Source organism: Mycteria americana, chromosome 3, assembly GCF_035582795.1.
Source record: "Mycteria americana isolate JAX WOST 10 ecotype Jacksonville Zoo and Gardens chromosome 3, USCA_MyAme_1.0, whole genome shotgun sequence".
Taxonomy (NCBI): domain Eukaryota; kingdom Metazoa; phylum Chordata; class Aves; order Ciconiiformes; family Ciconiidae; genus Mycteria; species Mycteria americana.
Window position 1 is genome coordinate 17,754,510 of NC_134367.1, and position 26,160 is coordinate 17,780,669.

Below are 26,160 nucleotides of genomic sequence, written 5' to 3' on the forward strand. Positions count from 1 at the left end.
CGTTTGACTTACTGAAGAAAAAAAATTTTATTTACTCTTAAAAAATAGTCCAAATAAATTGAACATTTAAAAGATTTTTTTGATGTGTCCTAGGTATCTACAGAGGTCAGTATACTGGGCTGAGGGCATCATAAAGCCTCTGTGCAGCCAGTTCCACCATTTCACGAAGGGATTCGTCATCTTCGCTTCCTGGCTCACAGTCAACTGTCTGGGAACAAAAGAAGTAGAACAACTAGCACTTCATATTCCTTTTCAGCATGTGAAGAATGCTTATAAGGGGAAAGGAAAAAGTAGGCATGCAAATTGAGGAGAAAGTTATCAAGAGTGGCACTATGTTTTTAAATGGTCTGCCAACATGCAGAAGAGTTCAGAGAAGACTTATGCAAGTCCTGCTGAGGAACAAGAAGCTTAATCCCAAGTTTTATGTTTGATTAATAACTTGTTTCAAAACTGCTATGTAAAATGCATTAATTTCTGTAGATTACATTTAATTCAAAATCAAAAACCACACAAGGTTCAGTCCTTGGAGATTTCATTTGATCTGTGAATTCACCTGCATTGTATTAGGTTAATACTGTAAAACACATGCATTCACCACAGAGGTACAGGCACCTGTACTCAGAGGGTGCCCACACTGATGTTCCACAACCATAAGTTAACATTTACATCAAAATAAAACCCCAAAGAGATTCATTTATCACTAAAGTCTTCCTAGAGAAAGATGCCCACCCCAAACATGCAAGTTCATCAACATTCAACCTCGTCCCCTGACTGCTCTGTCTCAAAAACAAAGGGCAGCATTTGCATAGTAATACTATTCTTGAGCCTATGGACTTCATAGGGTCTAAAACTGTGCTTTCTCTAATTCAGTATTAACTTGTTACTCTTCTGAACAAGTAACTCCTTTCAACCATAAAGGCTTGGGGGGGGTGGGGGGGGGGGGGCGGGGAAAGACATTTGAAACAACAAACATGCATTTAATGTTATCTAACAATGCAGTTAAAAGCATGTTAACTGTAATAGCACTGTGTTAAAAGTTAACGTGGAAAAAATAAATCCACATGTCCCACCATACAGTCAGATCTATACTAAACAGTTTTTTATTTTAAAGCCATTAAAAGTTTTATCAGAAGATACATATGCGCATAAAGGACGACAGATCTTTCTTGTAATACTTGGTTCACAACGGCTTGACAAAATGGCTTCACAAAAAGCTTGCCATTGCCAACACAGTATGTAACATAAGTATTACAAAGATACACACTGTTGCAGTTGAGTTGCCATTAGGGTTTCTGTCAGTACACAAGTCTTTTAACAATAATGACATATATCAGTATAATATTATATGAAAATGAAACCTAACTTCTTGATTAAGCAGTATGCATTTTTTTCTCCAGTCTTGTTATTTTTCTCTATTGCAAGAGCTCTTTTCATCAGTCCTGTATTTTTCTGTACTATGTATACATTGAAATGTAGCATACGTTTATTAAAAACTGAAAAAAGATGACACAGCAAGCATTGTGTGTTAACCACAAAACTGTAACTCACTATCCTCTTAAGATAATTAACATTTGCTTGTTTTGTTTCAATAGGTAACAAATTTTGGGCAGGGACCAACCTTTTCTTCTGGGTTTGAAGAACACTTAAAACATTTGTTATGGTCCCTAAGGACAGCATCTGAGAGCTACTCCAGTGGAATATATTACTACTGTGGATAGTGGTAATACATTATATAGTTTTAGTACGTTATTAATAATGACAGAAAGTCAACACATTAAAATGCTCAAGGACACGAAGGACATGGCTTTAACCATTCTTTACTGCTCCACATTGTTCGAATAACTAGGTGTGATAGCTTCTTAAAGCAGCCTTCTGACATGCATGACATCCAATTCTGAATCTAGCTTGTAAATTAATCAAGTATTTCTTTGAGTATTTCACGCTTTCAATTTAGCTACAAAAGCATCAAGATGACCAAAAAAATGTTACTAGCATCATTCCTACTCTGTGATTGTTCAGTTATTAAGACCAGAGCCTGCATTTTAAGAGCATTAAAAAAAAAAATCTGTGGGTTTAATCAGTTTCTCCTCTACAGTCTTTATTTATTCATTTTTATACAAGTAGAGAGCTGCTGAAAAATACTGGGTTTTCTTCCAAATTTACTGCATTTGTTACATAAACACATTGCAAGCATGTTTTTAATGTAAACTCGCTAGCAAATGCTTCTGTAACAAACTCAGTAAACTCAGCTTCCAGGCTGATCAGTATTTCTCTCAGAAAGGCTGGGTACTGATCGGCTGATGCGAATGCCAGTGAAATTAATGGAAAGTGAATAGGCTTAAGCTGTTTTGACACCAAATACAAAAACATTTCCTTAGCACGTGGGTACACATTCTAGGCAGCACTGTATACTAGACTGGAGACTCACCTCTGCTAAACATAGTGCACACAAAAGCAAGTGCTTTGCTGTACATACCCGAGTCTCCAGTGAAATGTTTGCAGTCTTTCCATCAACTGTGACGCACAGGACAGAGCCATCTTTTGAACTCACACAGTCTTCTCCAAACATATCCCTAAAACAAAGATCTATGCATGTAAGACATGGCCAAACAGCAAACGTACATTTTTCTTTCTATTAATCTTAGGCTTCCAAAGGCATTTTGTTAGCAGAGTATCTCCTTTCAGCAATTATTATTTAACCCACTCAGTTATAATTAACAAATACCAATCTAAATTATTATGAGAGTGGGTGTCACATAACAGTAAGTATTTAAAAAAAAAAAAAAAATCTCATCATAAATGAACAGAAGGATTCCTTTGATTTCAAAGGAGGTAAAAGTTCTACCTAAATAACAGAACATACATCAGAGTAAGTTTTAAAAGTGATCCAAAACAGTATTTTCATAAGCATTCATAGCATAATTTTGGGAGATAACTTAAAAAATCGCTTCTGGAAGAAATAACTGGGTCCTGTATTCAAAATTTTAATGATGCCGAGAACTTTTTTTACGGTACCTCTTCCTTTACTTAATTCCTGGCCTTCACAGAAATTAGACTGAATTAAATTTGCACAAAGTATTTTTAAGTAGCTGTATTATACTAAAATTATTGTATTTACATGATTAACAGTGATCGTTTTCCTTTAGAAAAATATATGCCAACTTACTGAAGCATGATCTCCATTCTCTTCCTATACACATCCATATCTACTTTTTTGCAAATTTTATGTACTGCAGCTGAAAAGAAAAAGTCATTTTACTTTTTAGATTTTACTGGGTGGGAAGATTGGCTAATTGATACAGTCTGGTTCCTAATTCACTTTCATGATAAACAATCTAAAAGCTATATAAGGTATATATGTTTAAACATATTATAAAGAAAATGTTTAAAAAAAAGATGAAAGAGTCAAGGAAGTACATACATTTAAAATTTATATTTCCTGTACTTATCACATTTTAAAATGGACAACTTTGCAAGTCTAATTCTCACTTCTCGATTCTCCTTTTTATTGTTAACGCACATTACTTCTCACATTTCCTTTACTTAAAAGAGAAAATAATCCACTTTCATAATATTTTTATAATCCCTCAATTTCCTATTGTTATAGGAAAATACTGCATCATGGAGTCTAGGAGCATGCAGAGCGTACACAAAATAAAACTGGACAGCAAGTGTGAGCAGTAGTAACAGGCACAGACATTCCTGGCATGTGTTTCAGGATACAGAGTTTGAAATAAAAATAATGATACTGGTTTTATACTTGGTTTCAAAATCAAGAGATAGTTTAAAACAAGTCATTTTCTTTTGAAAATTTAAGTATTTGATCATTAAAGGAGTAAGAAGTCTATAGGAAGAGCTAGTTGTGAAAAAATCACTACCTGTTTCACTGATGAATAAACAAAACAGATCTACAACTAGAGTTTATTTAGAAGGCGGCTTTTTAAAAACTAGTTTTCAAGATTTCTAAATCATCTGAAGAGTTCAGAGAACCAAACACAATGGTAGTTAGAATCACTTAGAAATTCTTTGAAGAACTTCATTAATTGCAAGAGACCAAGCAAGCGCATCTTAAAAATTTACCATCCCTTAGATAGAAAGAGGAATTAATTATGGGAGAAAAAAGCTAGATATTGTCACTAGAAGACTGTACAGATAAAGTGGGGACTAGCAAAAGTCAGGCCAAGTCAGTATTACAATAAGAATTTAAAAAATTAGCAAAACAGTACAAGATTTTTTCCAGCCACATAAAGAAATATGGAGGGGAAGGAGGTCAAAGTACCATCCAAAAAAAAAATTTCTATTTTCGGTTAGTTTCAGTAGAACAGAACATGAGGGTGTGGCTAGAAGGGCTGATATAAAGTGATCACAAACAAGATAAGAAAATTACACTCTGAACTTGCTTAGATCAGGGGGACTGGAGAAGCTTTATCCCAAAACAATGTAAGAACTGCTACACGAATTTATAAACTCAGAAGAAAGGATTTTAACAGATTTCTTGACTCAGGTGTGGGACTAAACACCTATGGAACAGTGATCGCTATTTTATATATAATTACAAAATAAATAATAAAAATATAAGAGTAGTAACCCAGGGAAAATAAACACCTATTTGTCCATATAGCTCTAGTGCTTTCCATGCTGGTTTGGAAAGAAAAATCTACGAGAGTTGTTATGAATAAAACGCCATGTGGGGTTCATAAAAGACATATCAAGCCAGACTCCTCACTATCAGTCTCTGGTAATTTAAAAACATCAGTTATTTTAAGGATAGACCTAGACCATCAGACTTCAGTAGAGGATCTGATACAGAATGACATGAAAAACCCTTAGGTAAGATCAGAAGATGTGGAAGAGTACAGAATTTTTAACCTTGGAACCGGTTAAAAGGAAGATGATGACAGAATGAGTTGTTAACAGAGGCTGAAGGGACGATATGTATAGCACAGGATCTCAGACTGCTTTGAAGGCTTCCGGGTTCAAGCGCACACCTCAGATGTGTCCTGGGTTCATGTCAGAAGGACCTCCTCACCTCCTCCCCAGCACTCTATTTTCCACACAAAGAAAAAACAGGCACTAAGGTCACATGTGCCACTGGTCCCCTATTTAAGGGCACAGAACTTACCTGCTGGGCATTACAGACACAGTTTATGAGTTTTTAAGGTGTGACCTTGGGATTAATTTAATATAATCACTACTAATATTGGCCTTTTGCTGAATAAAAAAAAAAACCAAAACCCAAATGGAATTACTTTTATGTAACACTCAGGGAACAGAATTTTGGGTTCTGCTTGCCTGACCACATCCAAACTGGAGAGAAATAATGCTCTGAGATGGATACACAACTGTCACTTATGTCACTAGGTGAGCAAGGGTACACAAAGGCAGAATTTAACAAGATCTTCGTAAGTAAAATAATAACATATATTCCAAGTAATGATGCAGGTAGTGGCAAAAAAAGTGATTTCAAACCCTAGAAAACAGAAAAAAAATCCCTTATTTTATTTTGATAAATGGATTATCATTAAAATGTCTGTGTTACTGTGTTGCCAAGCTGCCAACATTTATCCTCGGTGGCCAACCCAACACTTAATATGTGCTCCAGATTGTAGCACAGTGACATACATGTTCAAAAGCAAAACAGTGGAACAAAAAAAATACAAACTATCATCACTAGTAATCCAAACAAAATTGCTGTGATTCTTGAACAGCAACATCAAACCCAATATCTGATGATGCTATCACTACCCAACAATATTACTTGGTTACAGGGTCTGCATAAGTGTAATTATGAAATTAGTCTGACTTTTTTTTTGAGCATTGTCTACCTAACTCTTTCTGATGTAGTCATAGGAATACCACTCATGAATGGTAATAATAACTTTCAAATGAGAAACTGACATATTTAAATGAGATATCATAAAATGTTTATATACAAAAATCTAAAGTGAGTAATATTTAACTTATTTTAAATAAGGTCACATTTTCCACAGTCAGCTACCAGCTGCCACATAAGAGAAAACTGCAACAAATGAATGTGTTACAAATAATGAAGACCAAGTTGTAATTCTGTTTTTAAAGTAGCAAATCTTACTCCCTGAAAAGTTCCATAAGGAGAGGAAGTACAACAGTGGGATTGCAATCTATTGCAATGCATTATATTATATTCCTCTAAGCTTGATACAAAAAAATTAAGAATAAATGCCTCAGTTAAATAAGCATACGCTAAACTTACTACCTTTCTGTATTTTGGGATTTGACTGAACTTCCAGAATCACTGTTGTCACGGTGTCTGCATACATATCATTAGCAGGATTTGCCACCCACTGGAAGATATAAAAAAAAAAAATTAAAAAATTGTAAGTTGACCCCATTATTCGGGCTGAATGAATAATGCAACATAAAAACAATGTAACATTCATTGCATTCTCCTATTTGCTTTTCTCTGAATTCTAGCTTCAAATGACTGTCATACATTTTACACTGAACTATTAACTATTTTTAACTTGGTATATTCCAGTAACTTCCTATGAAAAATTCAACCTGTTGGATGTTTCTGAACACATTTATGAAGTAGTTATTAATTACCACAGCTATTTGGGGGAGAGTGAAGGGGGAAGGAAGGAACACCATTTGACATTATTTCCAATTACTGTTTGCCAAATAAAAAAAGGGCACCGAATCTGCCATAATACTCGAATCACAGCAAAAAATAAACTAGCAGTGGCTAAATGAAACAACATGCATCAACACAGCACCATAGCTCAAGCGAAACTTTGTTCTAGCTTTCATTCTACTTGTCATCCAACAGAAAACTACTTAAAACATTTAATTCTGCATGGCATCTATATGATACTATTTTGCAGAAACTGGAGAACAAAATACTTCTTTCTCCCTCACCAATACCCACCTCAAGGACTACCATGCCTGGTTCCTGGATCACAGTAATATTTTTGAAAACCTTCAAGGCTGGTTTTTGTTGGATTTCTATTTCTTCTACATCACCTAAGAAGTGATAACAAATGGTTAGCAAGGATAAAATTATACTGAAAACAAGACTAACTTTATCTGCATAAGGAAACGGGTCATTTTAAGAATGCTGTGATTATCATCACAACTGCTCGAAGCAGCTCACAATTCATTTCTAAGCCTGAAGTGCATACTCTCTTCCCTTGCCTGACAAAATTATTTTCTTTGGTCTGGACTGTTTGGGGTTTTTTAGTATGTAATATTGGCCATTTTACTTGTTTTGAATTCTCATACTTGACTGGCTTAGTACACTGACAGGTGTACACCAATGAAAAAGAAAACAAATGAGAAATTTAGCGCTCCATTTGCAGAATTAACCATCTCCTCTTACACCCTTAAAGGATAACCCATTGTTTACATAAGCAAAGGGGATAAAACAAAAGCATTTGTGTGCCAGGTAGCGCTCAGGCTAGGAGACCTGAACACCAACTGAATATAGGTTCTCTCTTCACTAGTGATATGAATTAGATTCTGACACTAGAGAAAAAAAAAAATCCTCAGCTTTAAATCTGGAAAGGGATCCTGCAAAGTGTGTGTGCCTTTAATGAACTAGGACAGGAGTTGCCCCTATCCTTTAAGAAAGCTAGACGCAGGCACTGGGGAATCACACTAGTGGCAGATTTAAACGGATTCTGACTCAGAAAAAGCCAACGAGGTTAGATTCTTGCCTCTTGGAGAGGGACAAAAGAGGCTATCTTTCACAAAGGAGGACAGAGCTTTTGTTTTTATTAATTGGATGGCATTACCCATTCTATTTTGGGGCTGGAGATAAAATCACTTAATAAATTTTGCATCAGAGTGGCTATGGCACTCACTTTGGGGGCTGACAGGAGACAAAAATCAGCCTAGGCTCTGTATTACTATATACTCATGATTTTGTAGTACAACTACAGTAGAATCCCCCCAAAAGGATGTGTCATACTCATGAACTGGATCTGGCAGAAGCTGCATAATCTGATGAAAGTTGTAAAACATGAAACAAACTGTGGCACTTCAGTTACTGACAAAGAAGTTTCCACTCAGAAGACCTCTGAAGACTGTAAGTTGTTTTAAAAGTTGACCACTATAAATCATGAACAAGTCTTTCCAAATACGCACCGGTAAGTTTTTGTAGCTGATAATAAAGCAGATTAAAAGGGCCAGTATATGGAATGGCTTGTGTCTGTGTTACAGTGCTCATCGCCAAGTCTGTATAATCTGAAAGAATTTTTAAAAGTATGTATTAAAAATCATCCCTTTGAATTTGCTTCCTAAAAAAGAAAATTGTCACTATAGATAAATAATGGCATCGATACATTCAAGACAGAGGGTTGAAAAGGACGGTTTGTAAAGAGGAGGGTGGAGGGTCTGTTGTTAAGATAAATAACATATTTGTGGTTAAGAAACCAGCAAAAGCTTGTTACTTTATCACACCCATTAAAGGCAAACAATGAACTAGGACAGTAGAATTGCTTTCCCCCAAGCTCTTCCGACATTTCCGACTACTCCATTTAATTATTCTTCTATTTTGAGAATAGATCAATTTCTTTAGTAATAAATAGCATAGGAGCAATACACAATATTTTCACTGTACCATAGCTTTTTACACTAAAAAGTAATGACATTTTAGAAACTGGCAGGGCAATTGATCACGGTGCTCTTCTGTTCTCACTGGCATGTTTTATGTATATTCATACAGAGGAAGAAGTTTTAAGTAACCATAAGGGGAATGGAATTTTGCTTATTTTCTTTTACAGAAAGAATAGAAGTTCTTTTAAACTTCAGTGGATGTCCTGGTTTTGGCTGGGATAGAGTTAATTTTCTTCCTAGTGGCTGGTATAGTGCTGTGTTTTGGATTTAGTATGAGAATAATGTTGATAACACACTGATGTTTTAGTTGTTGCTAAGTGGTGTTTACACTGGTCAAGGACTTTTCAGCTTCCCATGCTCTGCCAGGTGCACAAGAAGCTGGGAGGGGGCACAGCCAAACTGGCCAGAAGGCTATTCCATACCATATGATGTCATGCTCAGTGTATAAACAGGAGGGAGTTGGCCGGGGGGCAGCAACTGCTGCTTGGGGACTGGCTGGGCATTGGTCAGTGGGTGGTGAGCAGTTGCATCACTTTTTTTTTTGTTTGGGATTTTTTTGTTTTCTCCCCTCCCCAAACCCCCCCTGGGTTTTGTTCCTCTTTCTCTCCCTGTCTTGTTATTTTCCTTTTCATTACAATTTACTATTATTATTACTATTATTATTGTTATATTTCAATTATTAAACTGTTCTCATCTCAACCCATGAGTTTTCTTACTTGTGCTCTTCAGATTCTCTCCCCCATCTGTTGTGGTTTAGCTTCAGTCGGCAACTAAGCACCACACAGCTGCTCACTCACCCTCCCCCCCAGTGGGATGAGGGAGAGAATCGGGAGAGTAAAAGTAAGAAAACTAATGGGTTGAGATAAGAACAGTTTAATAACTGCGGGGAAAAAAAAATTGTAATGAAAAGGAAAACAACGGGGTGGGGGGTGGGGGGACAAAACCCAGGGGAAAAAACCAAGTGATGCAACTGCTCACCACCTGCTGACCAATGCCCAGTCAGTCCCTGAGCAGTGATCACTCCCCCCCCCCAGCCAACTGCCCCCAGTTTATATACTGAGCATGATGTCATATGGTATGGAATAGCCCTTTGGCCAGTTCGGATCATCTATCTTGGCTGTGCCCCCTCCCAGCTTCTTGTGCACCTGGCAGAGCATGGGAAGCTGAAAAGTCCTTGACCAGTGTAAACACCACTTAGCAACAACTAAAACATCAGTGTGTTATCAACATTATTCTCATACTAAATCCAAAACACAGCACTATACCAGCCACTAGGAAGAAAATTAACTCTATCCCAGCCAAAACCAGGACACCATCCCACTGGGGGTGGGGGGAAGGGTGAGCAAGTGGCTGCATGGTGCTTAGTTGCCGACTGAAGCTAAACTACGACAGTGGACAAAGAACTGAATGCCTTGCTTCTCACTCCAACAGTTCAGAACTTCTGGCAAAACCAGGCCAAACTAAAACAAAGATGTTCACTAATTGCTTATCAAACACAAAATTACAGAAAAATAACCCCTTTATTGTATGAGTTTTAATGACAGAAGAAGGATACAGTAAGTTTCAATTACCTACTGAGCATATTACTGTCTTTACTTACTGGAGAGGTCACATGGAGAAAGGATGTGATAGTTAAAATTTCTTTTAACTAGGATTCCAGAAATTCTCTGTCCTTGCTCTGGTTTCTTATCTGCTAAAGATCCCATTACCTGGAAAGAAAAAACACACATAGTGCAACAAGGCAATCTGAAGTATTCATAGCTTAAAGTTAACCATGGAGAGGAAATATAGTTTCCTCAGAGAAATCAAACATTATATCAAATTAACTCTGAAAATAAAGGAAAGTCTGAGTAACGAACAAACATTGCAAGATGTAACACAAGAAAAGGTTGGAAGAGTGAAGAGCCAAAAAAAAAAAAAAACCCACCAAAAAAAAAACCCAAACCAAATCCCAAATACAACACTAAACCCAAAACACTCACATACTTTGAGTCCCCAGAAAACATACACAATCCAAAACCAATTAAAAATAGAGGCTTGGAAGAAAATGTGTCATTTTTATCCCAAAGGAAAATACTGTTGTACAGATAAGAAAATACTAATTTTATACCTTGGCAAGTTTTTCTCCTCTGAAATTTAATGTCACAGCTTCAGTATTCCTAGGATTATGAACTTCTATATGAACTTCATCATTATCCTCATATTCCCGTATCAATGCTGCTTTCAATCTGGCCATTTCATTCTGCTCACCGTGAACTAAAATCTATAGAAAGACAGTTTTCCTTTTAGCAGAAGTTATTTGTCCAACCAGACATGGTTAGTAAGCAAATTATCCAAGAAAACTGCCATCTTGTACCTCATCTTTATAAAAATGTAATTTCATGAGGTCACAATATACGAAACATTAGCTCAATTATACTACATACAGTTCTATGTGTGTCTTTGAATTCTATGCATTATTCAAAGGCCTAGATTTCATGACCCTGAGTATTAGTAGAAAAATACCTGCAAATAAGCAGAATGCATTACAGAGATTCCATTTAATTTTTCATACACGAACACATTGTTATATTATGAAAGAGAAGTATTAAGTTCAATGATAAAAGATACAGTTAGCTTTACATTTTTCTATCCGCATGTAGATAAACATATACATAATAAACATGCAATTTAGAGTATGCTTATTACGTTCACAATTTTCTTTGCCAAGCTAAATCCTCTTTTCTTCTGCTATGATTCGTTTTATTTGTTATCTGTGCTTGCACACTGATTCTCCCCCAGTCTCAGCAAGTTTTGGATCCTAGTCCCCATTTTCATATTCTGGTCCTTCACATCTCCTGCTCCCTGTGATTTGCTCATGCTTCCCACCCCCACCCCCCACCCCCCCCCAAGTGCTGCTTTTGTCTTTTGCTGCCTGCTACATACCTTCTTTCAGATTGGCCTACTATTTTTCAACCAATGTTTTCCTGTTTATTTTGGGGAAAATTCCAGTGAATTATTCTCATAGCGGTGTCCCCAACTTAATGTTGTCCTACACTGTATCTTACTTGCGCAAAACACTGCTGAAACAGGTTATGGACCATACCACTCTCTTGAAAGTCATCCCCAGATATCCCACAGGCAGACAGTCAAAGGCAAGTTCATCTTTACTTTGCTAAGGTAACATGACAAAAAACGGTTAAAATCTCCACCTTTTATTATTCAAAGCATAGGGATGCTGGCTACTGCTAGACACCAGTACCTGCCTTGGTGACTCAAGGCTGTGACTGGTTTGATGAATCCCACTCCGGAGAAATGGGCAGCATGTATACTAACCACATGTGGAGGTTTCAGGGCCCGGATAAATTCACTAGTTTGTTGATAATCTGTGTGAGCAGAGAAAGAAATGTAATCCACAGACATCTTCAGTGGGAGTTTTTGCCCTGACATAGTTGTGATCTCTTCAGGTTCAGACATGATGTGCTAGAAAAAAAGAGCACTTTAAATAAAAAATTGAAAACCTCCTTCAGATGCCATATAACTAATGCTTTACATTTCAAAAATCAATGAAATGATATTGGCAGCCAGGTTAAATGTGAAGGACTGAAAAAACCTCTCAAATTTCACAAAACACACACTCGCAAATGAAAAATGCATGCACACCACACACCATTTCATCTTTTGCATCCCCAGCAGATCTGGGAGTTCATTCTTCTTTCAGATACAATTTCAGTGCAAATTTGAGAGAGGTGTAACAATTGTGTGATTTCTATCTCTAAGGGCAAAACTAGATACTCTGGTTGCCCTTAGCTGCTGGAATTTGGAAGGAAGGATTTCATTCTCTACAACTGGACAGTGGAACAACATGCACAAGGCAGTATGATCACTGACACATAAGTAGCGTTAGATTTAATGTCGACTCCTCTAGAATTAGGGTTAGGGCTTCCCTCTCAAAAAGTTAAATGGTGGAGGCATCTGAAGATGGAGAAAAGTATCAATCGCTCTTTCTCATGACAAGATAACTGCTCCTAGAAAAGATTATTTTGTATAACATCACTGGAAATGACCATATGCAAGTTTTCTCTACTTTTAATTAGTATTAGCCAAAAGCAATTAGTTTTCACTACGTAATTATGCATAACTGACAACAATCTTCACAGTAAATCCAAATAAAGACACCTGCTACTAGCCAGTTCTTTTCAAACATAACATGCACGCTACTTTGTATTAAGAACTTGTGGTGCATTAACAACTCACCTTAGCAAGCGTTCCTTCAACACAGTACCCTGCTATAATTACTCCATTTCTCTTATCTGTGCACCAGCTCTCAAACAACTCTCTGGATAAGCCACTCTGCATCATACCTGGGGAAGCCATCACAACACTGGGGCCAATATCATCGAAATGATCCATACTCTAAATGGACAAACAGCAAGAACATCAATTACCGTAACTCACTTAAATGAAGGACAGCCTAGCTGCACTCTTGAACAACGTACAAGTAGAGCCCTATGTTTACAGATTATACCTCATCCTCATAAAAAGTGCCCTTTGCAGGAAAGTTCCTCCTACTGATGCCTATAAGGAGCAAACTATAAGCACAGGGATCTATAGTGGAAGAAAAGTTGGGGCATAAGGCCCCCTCGATCAGCCTTCTAAACACTGGGATAGCGGATAACTCAAATACAAACCTGCACCTAATCAATCTATTAGGATAGTAAACATGCAAACTATTTGACAACTATGAACTCTTCTGTCACCTTTCCTCTTTTGTAAGACAATCTTATCTCAAACTTACCTTCAGATTACTAATATGCTTGAAAACAAATGGATTGTTGATGTTAATTTGCTTGCGGATTTTGTCATTCATGGCATTGACATACGTCTGATAAACTGCCATGCATTTCTTTGCCAAAGAGGAGGCATAGTATATAGGGATATCATGGAGTTCAGGATGATTCTGCCAGTATTCATCTAAAAAACCAAAAACAATTAAAAAGAACAAAAAAAACCCCCAACCACCAACTAAAAAAACATGCAACCCCACCCACAGCATTATGTCCAACATGCATGCTTCTCCGAAATGTTAATACTTCTTGTAAAACAAATTTAGCAGGTTTTTTTTTTCATTTTTATTACAGAAAATCACAACCACAGACTTTTTTTTCACCTGCTCTACTAAAGAAGAAAAAGCAATCACCAACTAAAACTGTATACAACTAGTACAAACAAACAGGCAAACAAACAAGAAAAAGATGAACATCAGATATCTTTGACAGGTCAAATCCCAATCAATCACCAACTTCAGCTACAAGGTATAAAGTATACATGATATTACACAGCAATAAATCTACATTTACAACAATGCAAGTTATACCACACCACTGCAATAAAGCTAAAACGTCTCTGTCAAATATTAATTTCACATCTAACAGCTAGGGACATCTGTACATAGATACATTGGTGAGAATTCACTATATCAAAGTTCTGTAAAACAAATCCATGCAGTTCAAGGTGCGAAGGGATCACCCAGTTATCAAGCCTTGCTTCCTGTATATCACCAACAGTTATATTTTGCAAGCTTAAATGAAACAAAAACAGGAAAAAAGCCTCCACTAACCACAAGTTATTTTATCACTGATGACAGTAGCCATGACCTTTACTAAACACAAAGAAGAGATCTGAATGCAGCTATACAAACATAATTTATTTGTTTTCCCACTTGCATACAGTTCTGCTAGTCTAAAACATATTTATATTGCATAAGTGAGGAACAATCATCCAAAAATAGAGGTACACTCTTTTGGTTGTTTTTTTACATTTAAAATGATATGGCTTTAACCTAACGTTTTTGATTTGCAGACAAAGCTTTTCAGAACATGTCAGAGAGGCTTGCTGCCATGACTATCTTAAAAAGCTGAAGTGTAAAGTGGAAACAGCCAATAAAAGATAACCAATAGCAGGACTTAGAGTGACATTAAAAGGCTGCACCCATTGTCACAATTTTCTATACCATAATGTGGTATTTTATTTTTTGTCAGACACTTATGGAAAGAAGAAAAACACACACAGAAGCCTGCAGGCTCAGTTGTGTAGGCATGTGAGATGCAATTGCATTTCTTACCTAATTAAGCATCCAATTGCATGTCTAGCTTTACTAGATGTATTTTCAAGCTTATCTTTAGGACCTCACTTTAATATCTACACACAGCAAGGAGAGGCCAACAAATTACAAACTAATGGCTACACGAGATTTAAAATGTTCAGTTTTTATCTCCTCTATGAAATAAAAAAACTTCAATCAATGGTGAGTAGTAAATAATCTGACAACATTGACTACTACCCCATGCCTAGATCCAAATTGCTTATTAACATTTGAATAGACCAGTAACACATTTTGAAAACATTCTAGTTTCTGATGTTGAGCTAAACTGAAATGGAAAGGGAGAAGAATTTCAAGTATTTTAGGTAATATTTTAGACTCAACACACCTAAAAGTAAGTATTTTGGGATAGTTATCTTTCGATCTTGCCAGCATTTGCCCGAGCAAAAAGACTAGTAAAAAATCATGTAACATAGTACAAATTAAATGCGGTAAAAGGATGCAAAGAAGCCTGGAAATAATTTATTTAAAAACTCTTTTCTCTGAAGTACCTTGTAACAAGTACTTATATATTTTACGTGAAATAGCTTTTTATGATCATGTATAATCCCCCCCCCCCAATTTTTGCTCTTCTTAACAAAGCCTAATTTGTTTTCCCATTATCATAGGACTTTAGAAATGCTAGAAGTGTCTGTAACGGTCTTCTCAGCTTTTCCTATAAAGACTTCTTCATATAGGTTTGTGAATTAAAAGGCAAAAGTAGTGAAACTTTGGAACAAAATATATCATTTTTTAGCAATATTGTTAAATAGAACAGTCATGTTTTGATTGCTTCCTTTCCAATCTGTAGTAATAGTTCCTATTTGCTGAAATCCCAGTTCAACAAGATTCAAAAGTCAAGCACATATTACGATGCCATTACCTTTTCCTTTCTAAGTGTCCCTTCTGCCTCACAAAGCAGAACTGCCTTGGTTAGTTGATTGGGTCTTTTAATTTGAACAAACATTAAATGTTTGTATTGTTCTACATTACATGTAGAACAAGTATTACATGTTCTAAGGTAATTAGCACACTGAAAAATGGCTGAAGAGCTGTTTAAAAAAATCATTATACCTGCACATGAAAACATTCTTGTTTAACTTTATATGCCTTTTATTAAGAGGAGCTGGGAAGGTACATACCTAAAATTAAAAGTAGTTCTTGAGCTCGACCCAGAGCAAACACAGGAATAAGACCTCTGCCTCCTCTATTTACAATGTCGTGAACAGTATTACAGAATCTTGCCTCTCGCTCTTCCCTTTTTTCATGAATATGAGTACCATACGTGGATTCCTACATATGAAGAAACCTCATTATTAAATGAATTAAATTAAATCAGACTAATTCCTGATCTTCTCCTCTGAATCCAACAAGAAAATGCCAAAAAACATAACATGCTGTTACCATGCAGGGGGCCGAGGGGTAAAGGGAAAAATCAAAACCACCCCAAATTCCCATAACCACCCCCACCAAGATAATAAAGATTTCCCCTCCCCCAAGTCCCTCCTAGCAATTTGCAAAGACAGACTGGATCAGAAAAAAGAAAAAAAAAAAAAGCAGAAGTATTAATTTTGATGCTTCTTTTAAGAGGTTTCAAATTTAATGTACTTATTTTCCTAACTGGAAATGCTGCCACTGCTTTGATGAATGGGTTATCACATTAACATGGCTCAGTAGTGGTACGTGTGCCATAGTTTAGAAACACCTAGTCTAAAATATAGGAATTACACAAAATACAATTTTTTGATGTTATTTAAAATGAAATAATTATTGGTTACAGAAAGCAGTCAGAAGGGACACAAGGAATGAAATAATTTTAAGCATTACTCTGAAAGATCTCACTGTTCATTTCCAAGTGAAACAGTTGCTTTTAATGCTTCTCCTGAGCTTCTGATTTTCCAAACATGGATTCAGAATAAAACCATTTTGCTCAGAAAACAAAACAAAACAAAAAAATGGAATAGCACTCAGGGCACCTCCACCCAGGATAAATTCTCAACAAACATAGATGGAAGTAGGTTAGGATCTGCTAAAGAAACGCATCTGGCTAAACTGAGGTTTGTACAATACATCTAGCAAACACAAGCTGAAACCTAGTAAATCTCCTGTCTTGTAAAGGTTTGTCTAGAGGCTTAAGCACCTTCATCAGAAGGATTGTAGAACAAAAATCAGACTTTTTAATACAGTGAAAAGAAATGATGGAGTGTTCTGAACACCTAAGCATTTGGTTATTAACACAAATCACATACTTACATTAAGCCTCCGCTGTCTTTCTCATTCCATTTTAGCTCTAATTAAGTAATACTCTTATACTTATTGTGCTGGTTTTGGCTGGGGTAGAGTTAATTTTCTTCATAGTAGCTAGTATGGGGCTATGTTTTGGATTTGTGTGAGCAGTGCTTACACAGAGTCAAGGACTTTTCTGCTTCTCACACCACCCCACCAGCGAGTAAGCTGGGGGTGCACAAGAGGTTGGGAGGGGACACAGCCGGGACAGCTGACCCCAACTGACCAAAGGGATATTCCATACCATATGGCATCATGCTCAGCATATAAAGCTGGGGGAAGATGGAGGAAGGGGGGGGACATTTGGAGTGATGGCGTTTTGTCTTCCCAAGTAACCGTTTTGTGTGATGGAGCCCTGCTTTCCTGGAGATGGCTGAACACCTGCCTGCCAATGGGAAGTAGTGAATTAATTCCTTGTTTTGCTTTGCTTGTGCGCAGCTTTTGCTTTCCCTGTTAAACTGTCTTTATCTCAAGCCATGCGTTTTCTTCCTTTTACCCTTCCGATTCTCTCTCCTATCCCATTAGGTGGGAGTGAATGAGCGGCTGTGTAGTGCTTAGTTGCCAGCTGGGGTTAAACCACGACATTATTTATCTACTAGTTTAAAGAAGTAATTTTGTAAAACTTACAATTATAAGAATATCGGGTTTAATATTGGGAATCTCAGCTGCCATCAGATGTCTGTCTTCCTGTCTTGAGAAGTCACCTGTATATAAAAGCTATGAGACACAAAGAGAAGCAGTTATTCTCATTACAGGTTCTACCAGGTCAACAGCCTTTAAAAAGCTGCTTAAAAAATTATCATTCCTATACAACAAAGATATTTTAAAGGAATTTATGATAAAAAGGTCACTTGTACTTTAACTAAAGACTCTTCTGATGTGGACAATGCTTACAATATTAGGTCAATAGTACGACAACACAAATATTTTAACCACAATAAGTAAAGGTATTTCAAGAAGTACCTTAACTGCAACAGAATTAGGTAAACAGTTATTAAGGTTTTTTTTTCATTTGGGATATAAAGGTGCCATTTTCAGCATTTTGCATACATGCACTGATGATTAAGAAGTAAAAATTGACGTAACAGAAAATACAGCAGGTCCTAAGTGGAAGTACAAAGTAGATAAATCGGCATTTACATAGCAGAATGTAAATATAGTGAATAATCCAATAAAATTACTTTAAAAAAATCCTTCTAAGATTTTCTGATACTTAAAAAAAAAAGCCTGTAATCTAGCAGATTTTCCAAATGGAATGATCATGTTCCCCATTACACCAAGAAGTAATTTGTAACTGTTAGTAATTTTTAATGGATTCTTAACTGCAGGGCGGAATGCAGCTGTGCCCAAAACAATGGTTTCAAAACTGAACATTTTTCACTTAACAATCATTCCACTGATGAAAACGTGAATAATAACAAAACATATAGTCAGCAGCAGCAGATAACTGGTCTACAGATAACCTACTATCACATTCCTCATTTGCTTCAAGGGGAATTAAATAAAATAATGGATGTTAAACCCCAATCCATTTGAGTCATGCATAGTAAGAGGGAAATCTTTCTCCATCACGCCTTAATCAGAAAAAGAAAAAAAAAAAAAAGGGCAGTAAGGTATGTAAACTTTATTGTAATCATTGTAAATTCAGTTCTATTTCTATACTTTTTTTAAACGTTAAACTTTTGCAGTTCTTAATCATTATAAACCATGAACAAAGTCTGACTAGACAGCAAGCCTAAGGACAACAATCTCTCTTCCCTCTTCAAGGCTGTCTGAAACTTTTCCTGGGCAGTGATTGTCCTACTGAACTCTAATTCATGAGATTAGTTTCAAGTATGTGGTTTGACACAGTGCTGCCTGTGATTATACAACGACTTATTTAATCTCTCTGTGCCTAAAATTAGTAATAATCCTATTTCTTTAGGTACTTTAGCATAAGACTGTTATGAGAAAAATATAACTGCATACTTTGACAAATGCCATTTAAGCAGTCAGGCAGATGTGGTAAATGAGAATTACAAAAACAAACATCTGTTTACAGACTTTACTAAAATGCAGCTTCTGTAAGACTGCCTCAGCTATCAGCTACCTCTGAGCAGATCAGCAAGGAAAACTACATGTTTACTGGTTCCAAGTCTGAGTCATAACTCACTCCCATAAAATCCAAACATTCTACCTGGTTCAATACACGTGTCACTTGCTAGTTCTAATCAATGAGAAAATACATGACCTAAGTCAAGGCCTCTCACCTTGACTTGAGTCCAAGTCTATTTGACAGCTCTAGCCACAGTGGGGGGGCTTAACAGACAATAATAAATAATTAATGACTAAGTTAGAATTCAGGCTTGATTTCAACTTTATAATAGAAAGAAAATACCTTCACACCAGCTATTTCAATCATAAACATGGCTGCTCCCAGAACATGGCCTGCGTGGTAACACCAGAATTTGATTCCTGCCACCTCTTTCACTTCATGGAAGTTGATGGTCTCAATCTTGTCCATGCTTTCTTCAAGGTCTGTTTCTGTATATAGCATGTCATCCGCTGATATATTACTGGATATAAGTGAAATGGCTAAATATCAGCTCATCTTACCAGCTTAGATTATATAACAGTTGGAAAAACACATTCCTGGATTTTTCCCCACTGAGAGTAAGAATCCCATTCAGCAACGCTATGTCCCCTACATTAGAAATCAAGTCCAGGTACACCTACGCAGAGTTAAAGTGTCTTTCTTTTGAAAGGCCGCACTAGAATAGTCTTTTCAGTTCATGATCTGCTCTGTATTTGTCTAAAAGTACCAACAGATTCCCAGCCCTGGACAGAGGTCTGACACTCAGCTTGTAACAGTCCTCAAAAACCAGACCAAACTACACTTTTCCCATTGGCCCAGAACAAACAAGTTAAAGAAGGACTGTTTATCAGGGGTTTGACCCAAACTAGAATCTGCTGCATTGAGAGATGCATTGCGCTCACATACAAAAGATGTGTCAAGGCATGTAACAGAAGAAAAAAAGAGAAAGAAAAAAAAGAGGGGGAAAAAAACCCCAACATGTAAGTAACAGAGCATTCTTTGTACATTTGCTTACATTTAGTATTTAATTTGACCTTGTCCTGAAGAGTGAGTTGTATCTTTAGGGGCTTAAAATTTGTTAATTCCATGAAATTTAAGAAAAAGTATAGATATTAAAAAGCATACGAACAAAAGAGTGTCTTAAGAGAGACAAACAGGGGAAAAAAGAGGATACTATTAAAGGCCCAAATAAGGCCAATGCAAAGAATGAGATGACAGAAGAAAAGTTTGGGGGGGGGCACTGGATTGATTGATAGGAAATTATTTGAGACACACATTATCCACAAGGCAGTTATAGTGGTGTTACTTGTGGCAACATCCAGGTTCATCCAGCCACCTTTGGTGGCTTCATCTTAAGTTTCCTAGTGGATATATAGGTGAAATAATTAAGGAATTGAAGAGACAACCCATGGGTCAACCTACCTGACTTTGACATAGTCTGAAAGAAGCCATCTGTAAATAGCTTTTGTGGCATGAGTCATAAACGTCCTTCCTTTAAAACTTGTTTTCTGCAAAAACCATGGTAAAGCCCCACAGTGATCTAAATGGAAACTTAAAATAGACACACAAATCCAATTAATACATTAACATTACACAACACTAATATATCATATAATTCACTACTTCACTGGATTAACATAGTGTCATGAAAATCCAGAAACAGAATTATTAACCTCATTGTTAACTATGCTGGTCTATATTCTGTACACTAGTGACTAGAAACACAACCAAGAAAAGGTAAGAGTAATACAGGAAATTCTCCATTACTTGCAAAAGTTTTACCCATATACTCTGTCGTGGTTTAACTCCAGTCGGCAACTAAGCACTATGCAGCCGCTCACTCACCCTCCCACCGCTCCCCAGGTGGGATGAGGGAGAGAATCAGAAGAGCACAAGTAAGAAAACTCATGGGCTGAGATAAGAGCAGTTTAATAATTGAAATAAAATATAATAATAACAACAACAACAGTAATAATAATAAATTGTAATGAAAAGGAAAATAACAAAAGAGGGATAGAGAGGAAAAAAACCCAGGGAAAAACAAAAAAACCCAAGTGATGTAACTGCTCACCACCCGCCGACCGACGCCCAGCCAGTCCCTGAGCAGCAATCATTGCCCACCAGCCAACTGCCCCCAGTTTATATACTGAGCATGATGTCACATGGTATGGAATAACCCCTTGGCCAGTTTGGACGAACTACCCTGGCTGTGCCCCCTCCCAGCTTCTTGTGCACCTGGCAGAGCATGGGAAGCTGAAAAGTCCTTGACTGGTGTAAGCATTACTTAGCAACAACTAAAACATCAGTGTGCCATCAACATTATTCTCATACTAAATCCAAACCACAGCATTATACCAGCTACTAGGAAGAAAATTAACTCTATCCCAGCTGGAATCAGGACAGAATTAACTTTTTTGTAATTTACATATAAATTTAGAGGGAGAAAAATAACAGAAACCAGGAACACAATAAACGTCTAAGATACAAGAAAGCTAACAAACGTGATCCTAAGTTTGCACGCAGGACACTATGGGTTAAAACACGCACTAAAATAATTTTATGTGGCCACACTTCTAATTTGACCTATCTTAAGGAAGTACTTTTGAAATACAGGTAGACCAAGCATATATCATGAAAACTCAGTATTTTATAGAGACCTGGTTATGACTGGTTAAGTCATTTACAAATGGCTCTCCTTGTCTCTCAGCCACTAAGCAATATTTAAACCACATTCAGAGTTTGCATAAGTCTCTGAGAACCTTTTTCATTCAAAGCCAATAGAGCAAAAAACACAACCAATACTTTTCAGCAGTCTTTATGTAGAAAACTCATTCTAGAAGCTGTCACAATGGTGTTAAAGCAGGCCAGGTTATAAAAAAGTCAGACATCACAGCAAGCTCCAAGGAGAGCTGTAATGTAATAAGTGACTGAACAGCCTTAATTTAAAAAAAGTTGGAAACTAAAATTTTGCCATGCCATTACCATCTATATAACACCTATTTGCAGCCTCTCTTAATAACCTACAAGTCAACACAGCTCAGACCACGACCTCAGTATATTTGTTCTTTTAGGTGCAACTTACTGACTAATTAGGAGGAGATCAATCTCAGCAGGATCTATCAAATCAATGTAAGGAAGAGCATCCATTCCTTCCAGTCCAGGATGGATTCCACAATCAAGCTGAAAAATTGAAAGACAGTTAAAGCTTCTAACAGAACATACAAAAAATCCTCTTCCATTTTGGTCTAAAATACAGCGACTAGTGACTAGTAATTTTTAGCATCATGCAAAAAAAGTATTTTTCCTTAAACACTGCTTTTATCATTGGATTTCACATCTTGGGCTTCTGTCTAGATGACTTATCTCCACTGGGAAACTGAACACCTTTCAAAAGATCCCAGTCTTTGTTTATAATTTTGTACCTATGCAAGCCTTCATCCAGATTTCAACAACACCTGAATATACAGAACCAGTGTATGCAAGTTATTTCAGCCACCATCTGAGAAGACAGATGGAAAAGGGAAAGAGAACATGTATGTGTTTACACGTGACTGTTTACACCTAACTGTAGGTAAACATTAGGTTTCAGTGGACCCTGAGGCTAATAAGGGTAAGTTTTAGAATCTACACTTAAGACACATACATTCCATTTGGGGATATGGATTTATTTTACAGGACAGCCTCTGTAATGCCTACTGTCATATATGCTATATCGTTCCAGAAAGCTACAAAATGTGCCTTTTCTAGCATCATGGCCAGCTTCAGTGAGGAGGCTGAATTCAACCCATAACATCTTTTTGTGATCTGAAGTAGCATAGTGAGAGGGCGTACAAATACATTCATGCAATCATTACCATTATTTTTCTTCCTTTAAACTCCAGAATAATGCATGACCTTCCTACTTCTTGGCCAGCACCTCTGAAAAAGGATATAAAAGTCATCAAAATTAAAACAACCCACAATGTATAGATGTAACTGTATATTGGATGCCTTTAGTAGGATTATTTTTCTGTGTAGAAATGATGACTGGACAGTTCTTTTAAGCTCAAATATTTAAAGTAACTGCACAGTTATATTTATCTCAATGGAAATGAGACCCTATTTAATGCAGCAGAAATAAAAAGAATCTGTTTGGGGAAATTATTTTGGTCTCTTCTGGTTTTCACTGCATGCTTGCACACTCGAGTCTCAAAGTATTGAGATGTATAATGAATGGAAAGTTTACTTAAGTAACAAATTACCTTGGGCTGAATAAGCTCAAGTAGCATCTTCAAGTTGTCCAGAAGACAACTATTGTGATGCTACCAGAAACACCTTCAAATTGCATTGACATCTTTATCAGAGAAAAAAATCCAACTTAAAATACTACAAAGCCCACAATGCTGTCAAAGTGCAAAAGGCAAAAAAGATTTCTGCTCAGACAACACTTCAATATTGCATATGGAAAGGACGCAATCCTTCTAACCGAATACGACAGCTACCCCGGAAACTGCAGGATGCCTGCTCGCTGGAAAAGCAAGCAACGAAAAACCAGGAGGGGGGGGTGGGAAAGGCACCCCGGGATTTCAGCGCCTCGAGCAACGTTTCACTCAGGCGGCCCAGGCCACGCTCCCGCCCCCCCTGTCGCGACGACACAGCCGGGGCCTGGGGCACGCGCCGGCCCACGACCGGAGACACGGACCCACCCCGCAGAACGGGGCTTCTACCCGCACCTCTGGCCGGCTGGCCTGCCCGCTTGCCGCCCGGCGACCCCCGGCCCCGCCGCCTCCCCGACATCCCCCCAGGCCCAGCTCGCGGCTCCCGCTGTCGCGCCCGCCCCGGGCGCTCACAGGGGCCGGATGAGTAGCTGATCGCTCTCCTCCGCCGGGATCAGGGCCTCGGCTTTCCGCTTCGCCGACATGGTGGCGTGAGCCCCGGCGGCGCCCGGCGCCGGCCCCCGCCCGCCTTCCGCTTCCTCCCCGCCGCGCCGTGTCGCGCATGCGCTTGCGGGGCGGAGCGACCCGGAAGTGGAAAGGTGCGGGCGGCGGCGGGCTGAGGTGAGGGGCCGGCTGGCGGCGGCGAGCCGCGTCCGGGCGCTCCTGGGTGAGGCCCTCGCTCGGGTGTTGAGGTCGCGGCGGCGGCGCTGGGAGGAAGGGGCTGAGGTGAAGCGTCCGCGGCCGGCGAGGGGGGGGGGGGCTGCAGAGAGGCGCTCGGCCCTCGGCTGGGGGAGGCAAGCCGCCGCTCGGTGCTGCCTGCTGTGGCAGGGGCCGTGCTCCTGCCCTCCCCCGGCCGTGGCCACCGGGGACTCCGCCTGTCGCGGTTCTGTAGGAGGTGGGTTTACCGTTTTGTCATTTATCAGGTTATCATTTGGGACTAGAGGCTAAAACAGGAAGGAGAAAAGCAAAAGCGGGACGCGGTGCCACCCTGCCTGGCTTCTCCGTGCCTCACCCCGCCGCAGAAGTCTGAGGCAGGACTCGATGCTTCCTGCATCCCTAGTGGAAAAGATGCACCGCAGAAAATGCGTGTGCTAAGCAAGGAGCTGCTAAGAGCTCCTTAATCATCTACTGTATTAAAAAAGCTTGTGAAGTAGTGTATATTAAGTTGTGCCTTCCTCAGAGACTGCCAGCAGATTAGCAAATTTGCCTGTGTTCTAGAAGCTGCTGCTCCGAAGGAGGGGCTGCTAGATCCGTGCTGGTGGCTGGAAGGAGCCCAGAGGGACGTGGGTGTGCTGGGTGCCGTGATTCCTTGCTGCATCTCTTGTCGCTGAGGGTGGGTTTTGGTCTGCCAGTGACCAAGTGTTTGCTTAATGGCAAACACAGCAGCAGTCTGGGGGCTGTAATCCAGCACTGCATCACAGATCTAAGCTCCTCCTTGTGCATCTTCCATTATTTTCTGCAGTGTGAGCTGTCTTCAGTAGGCTGTCTTCCTCCTTTCTTCCAGCTGCTCAAAACTTCTGAAGCTTTATAATTAAAATATTCTTCTCTGAAACAAGGAAATAGGGTTTCAGCATCGGGGGACGCTGACTGGGAGCCAGCATCCTGCGTCTTTACACTGGCCAGTCAAATGTTAAGTGAAGCAATTGAAGCAGTAGAGCAGATACAGGAAAAATGCTTCTGGAATACTCTCAGAACTGCCAGGAAGTCAGTTCTAAGGCAGTAAATGTAACATGCTTCTTGCTTTAATTTTCAGGAACATGTTAAGTAGTAATGGCTGCTCCTAGAAGTAGGAGAAGTACTCCTAGAAGTATAATCAGTAGTTCTTCAGAAGTAGGGTTGTTTGTTTTTTTTTTTTTTAATGGGAGCATAATCTTTGGAGCAGGGATTGCATTGGATGCACTTTGTAGGGCACTTAGATTTTAGTTACAAATAAAAATCATCTAATGCTTGTAAGTGGGAATATACATTTTGTCTTGTTTCTGTATCTTTCTGTGCAGTAGAAAATGACCTTTGGAACAGTCTGTAAACTAGGTAGCAGCATTTTTTTGATGAATCAGAAGGATAGGGAAGTTTTAGCAGAGAACTTGAGGGGCTTTCCCCAGTCATACATGAAAGGCACCAGAAGAACATTCCTACTTCCGTTCTCAGACTCCTTTACAGGTTTCCAGTTTTTGTCCACTTTGGACACAGTCACTCTGGTGTTTGCCAGGAACTCCTTCCCTTGATGATATGACAGCTTTAATTTTTATTTTTCCTACCTAGAAGATCTTCCTTGATCCAATTATGAAAAAATGTTTAGAAAAGGAAAAAAACGACACAGCAGCAGCAGCTCACAAAGCAGTGAAATCAGTACTAAAAGCAAGGTAAGCTGCATTTGGTATATACTCTGCTTATGGAAGCACTTCTGTTTGTCACAAGTTGACAGTTCAGTGGTTCGCTTGCACTGATGGTAGGATGTGATTTCCATAAAATGCCATGTTCCACAAGGAGAACTTTCTACTTCTACTATTCCTCAGATTGTGTTATGAGAGTTAAAAAAAGCTATCCATTATAAAGCGCTTGTATTCTGAGATGAATGCTCGATTGCTTCCATAGTGAAGCCCACAAACACAAGAGTTTCTGGCAGCACATAGTAGGGTTTGGAGGAAAAAGTAGTACTTTTGTTCTGT

General features: G+C 38.3%; 2 protein-coding genes across 9 annotated transcripts in view; one reads left to right on the top strand and one right to left on the bottom strand.

The window, feature by feature from the left end:
* CPSF3 (cleavage and polyadenylation specific factor 3) lies at nt 1-24,113 on the bottom strand. Of its 2 annotated transcripts, XM_075497981.1 has the most exons (18): nt 23,906-24,113; nt 22,931-22,994; nt 22,159-22,256; nt 20,499-20,627; nt 19,380-19,557; nt 17,630-17,719; nt 15,859-16,009; nt 13,373-13,548; nt 12,832-12,990; nt 11,911-12,057; nt 10,706-10,858; nt 10,196-10,304; nt 8,125-8,223; nt 6,908-7,002; nt 6,236-6,323; nt 3,167-3,236; nt 2,477-2,573; nt 1-208 (listed from the first exon to the last, which is right to left on the bottom strand). In XM_075497981.1, the coding sequence occupies exons 1-18, from the start codon at nt 23,974-23,976 to the stop codon at nt 107-109; spliced, it is 2,076 nt and encodes a 691-aa protein (XP_075354096.1). In that variant the 5' UTR covers nt 23,977-24,113; the 3' UTR covers nt 1-106. The 2 variants fall into 2 exon arrangements, with proteins under 2 accessions (XP_075354096.1, XP_075354098.1); XM_075497983.1 differs by lacking the exon at nt 1-208 and having other exon boundaries at nt 2,477-2,586.
* Nucleotides 24,077-26,160, top strand: part of ITGB1BP1 (integrin subunit beta 1 binding protein 1) — a 9,058-nt gene continuing 6,974 nt past the window's right edge. For 3 of the 7 annotated variants that reach the window (XM_075497986.1, XM_075497989.1, XM_075497988.1), the window contains exons 1-2: nt 24,077-24,158; nt 25,754-25,854. In XM_075497986.1, coding sequence (XP_075354101.1) covers nt 25,783-25,854 — 72 coding nt within the window. In that variant the 5' untranslated portion in view covers nt 24,077-24,158; nt 25,754-25,782. Of the gene's footprint in view, nt 24,159-25,753; nt 25,855-26,160 lie in introns of those variants that run through there. The other 4 variants (XM_075497990.1, XM_075497991.1, XM_075497993.1 and 1 more) reach the window with 2 other exon arrangements.

Bases quoted from the DNA above. Each gene is read 5' to 3' on its own strand.
- CPSF3 (XM_075497981.1), bottom strand. From the start codon at position 23,976: ATGTCGGCGAAGCGGAAAGCCGAGGCCCTGATCCCGGCGGAGGAGAGC. The intron at 17,720-19,379 runs GTATTTTCTTTC...TGTGTCTCATAG, and splicing joins TTGAAATAGCTGGTGTGAAG to CTTTTATATACAGGTGACTT. The intron at 12,058-12,831 runs GTGAGTTGTTAA...CTTTTTTTCTAG, and splicing joins TTGAAGGAACGCTTGCTAAG to CACATCATGTCTGAACCTGA.